The following is a 799-nucleotide window of genomic DNA, read 5'->3' on the forward strand; positions in this document are numbered from 1 at the left end:
AGAGGCCCGCCGGCGCGCGACAGCACATAGAACACAGGGCACTTACAACGGCATCGTCTCCGGCGCGGCACCGCCCAGTCACTGCCCCCCCGCAACCGCCGTCGCTGCCGCCCTGGGCATGATCCACTGAGGCGGGAGGGAGGGGGCTACCTCAGCCTGGCTCCGACCCCACTCCCGCACCGGCTCCCGCCGCTTTAAGCGCTTCTCCTCCTTCCCCTTCGTCCTAACATGGCGCCCGAGCGCTACCACAGCAACGTTCTAGAACCGCTGACGCCGCCACGCACGCCGCGCGCCTGCGCACCCGCCGCCCGGCGCCGCGCGGCCTCACGGGAAGCGTAGTCTGGCCGACGACCCGGAGCTTACCCCGGCGTCTCGCGCCGCCGCGGTGGCTGTTGGGTGCGGGGGAAAGCGGGGCGGGCGGTGGGGCGACGAGAGGAGGTCCCGGAGCGGCATGCTTCCGGCGCATCGGGAGGTCATGGCGTCTGTGGAAGGCGCCTCGAGAGTATCGCGTCCCGCGCGTGCCCGTGGGCCAGTCCCGGGCTCGAAGCGGGGACACGTGGGCAGGAGCCGTGACAACATCCTCCCTTTTGAGGCTTTTCTGCAAACTGGGAATAATATTGTCACCACAGTTTCATGAGACACTGCAAGGAAAGTGCAGAGACCAGCGGGAGAAAGGCCTGGCCCGGGGGCGCCAAGATGTTCCCGGGAGCCCCCCAGCCCGCTGGACGGGGCTCCCCTGGCGCGGCTCTGGGTCTGTTTTGTCCACTAGTTTGTTCCTCGTCCCTATACGCAGACGCTT

General features: G+C 68.5%; 1 protein-coding gene across 1 annotated transcript in view; it reads right to left on the reverse strand.

Annotated features, from left to right (window-relative positions):
- PAPOLA (poly(A) polymerase alpha) overlaps positions 1-579 on the reverse strand; it is a 68180-nt gene extending 67601 nt beyond the window's left edge. The window contains exon 1 of the mRNA XM_042781494.1: positions 329-579. Within this exon, the coding sequence (XP_042637428.1) occupies positions 329-579 (251 nt within the window). The remainder of the gene's footprint in view (positions 1-328) is intronic.
- Between the last annotated feature and the right edge of the window lie 220 nt (positions 580-799).

The sequence above is a fragment of the Orycteropus afer genome, unplaced genomic scaffold (genome assembly GCF_000298275.1).
Source record: "Orycteropus afer afer isolate SDZICR_OR568_19922 unplaced genomic scaffold, OryAfe1.0 scaffold00128, whole genome shotgun sequence".
In the NCBI taxonomy this organism is placed as follows: Eukaryota; Metazoa; Chordata; class Mammalia; order Tubulidentata; family Orycteropodidae; genus Orycteropus; species Orycteropus afer.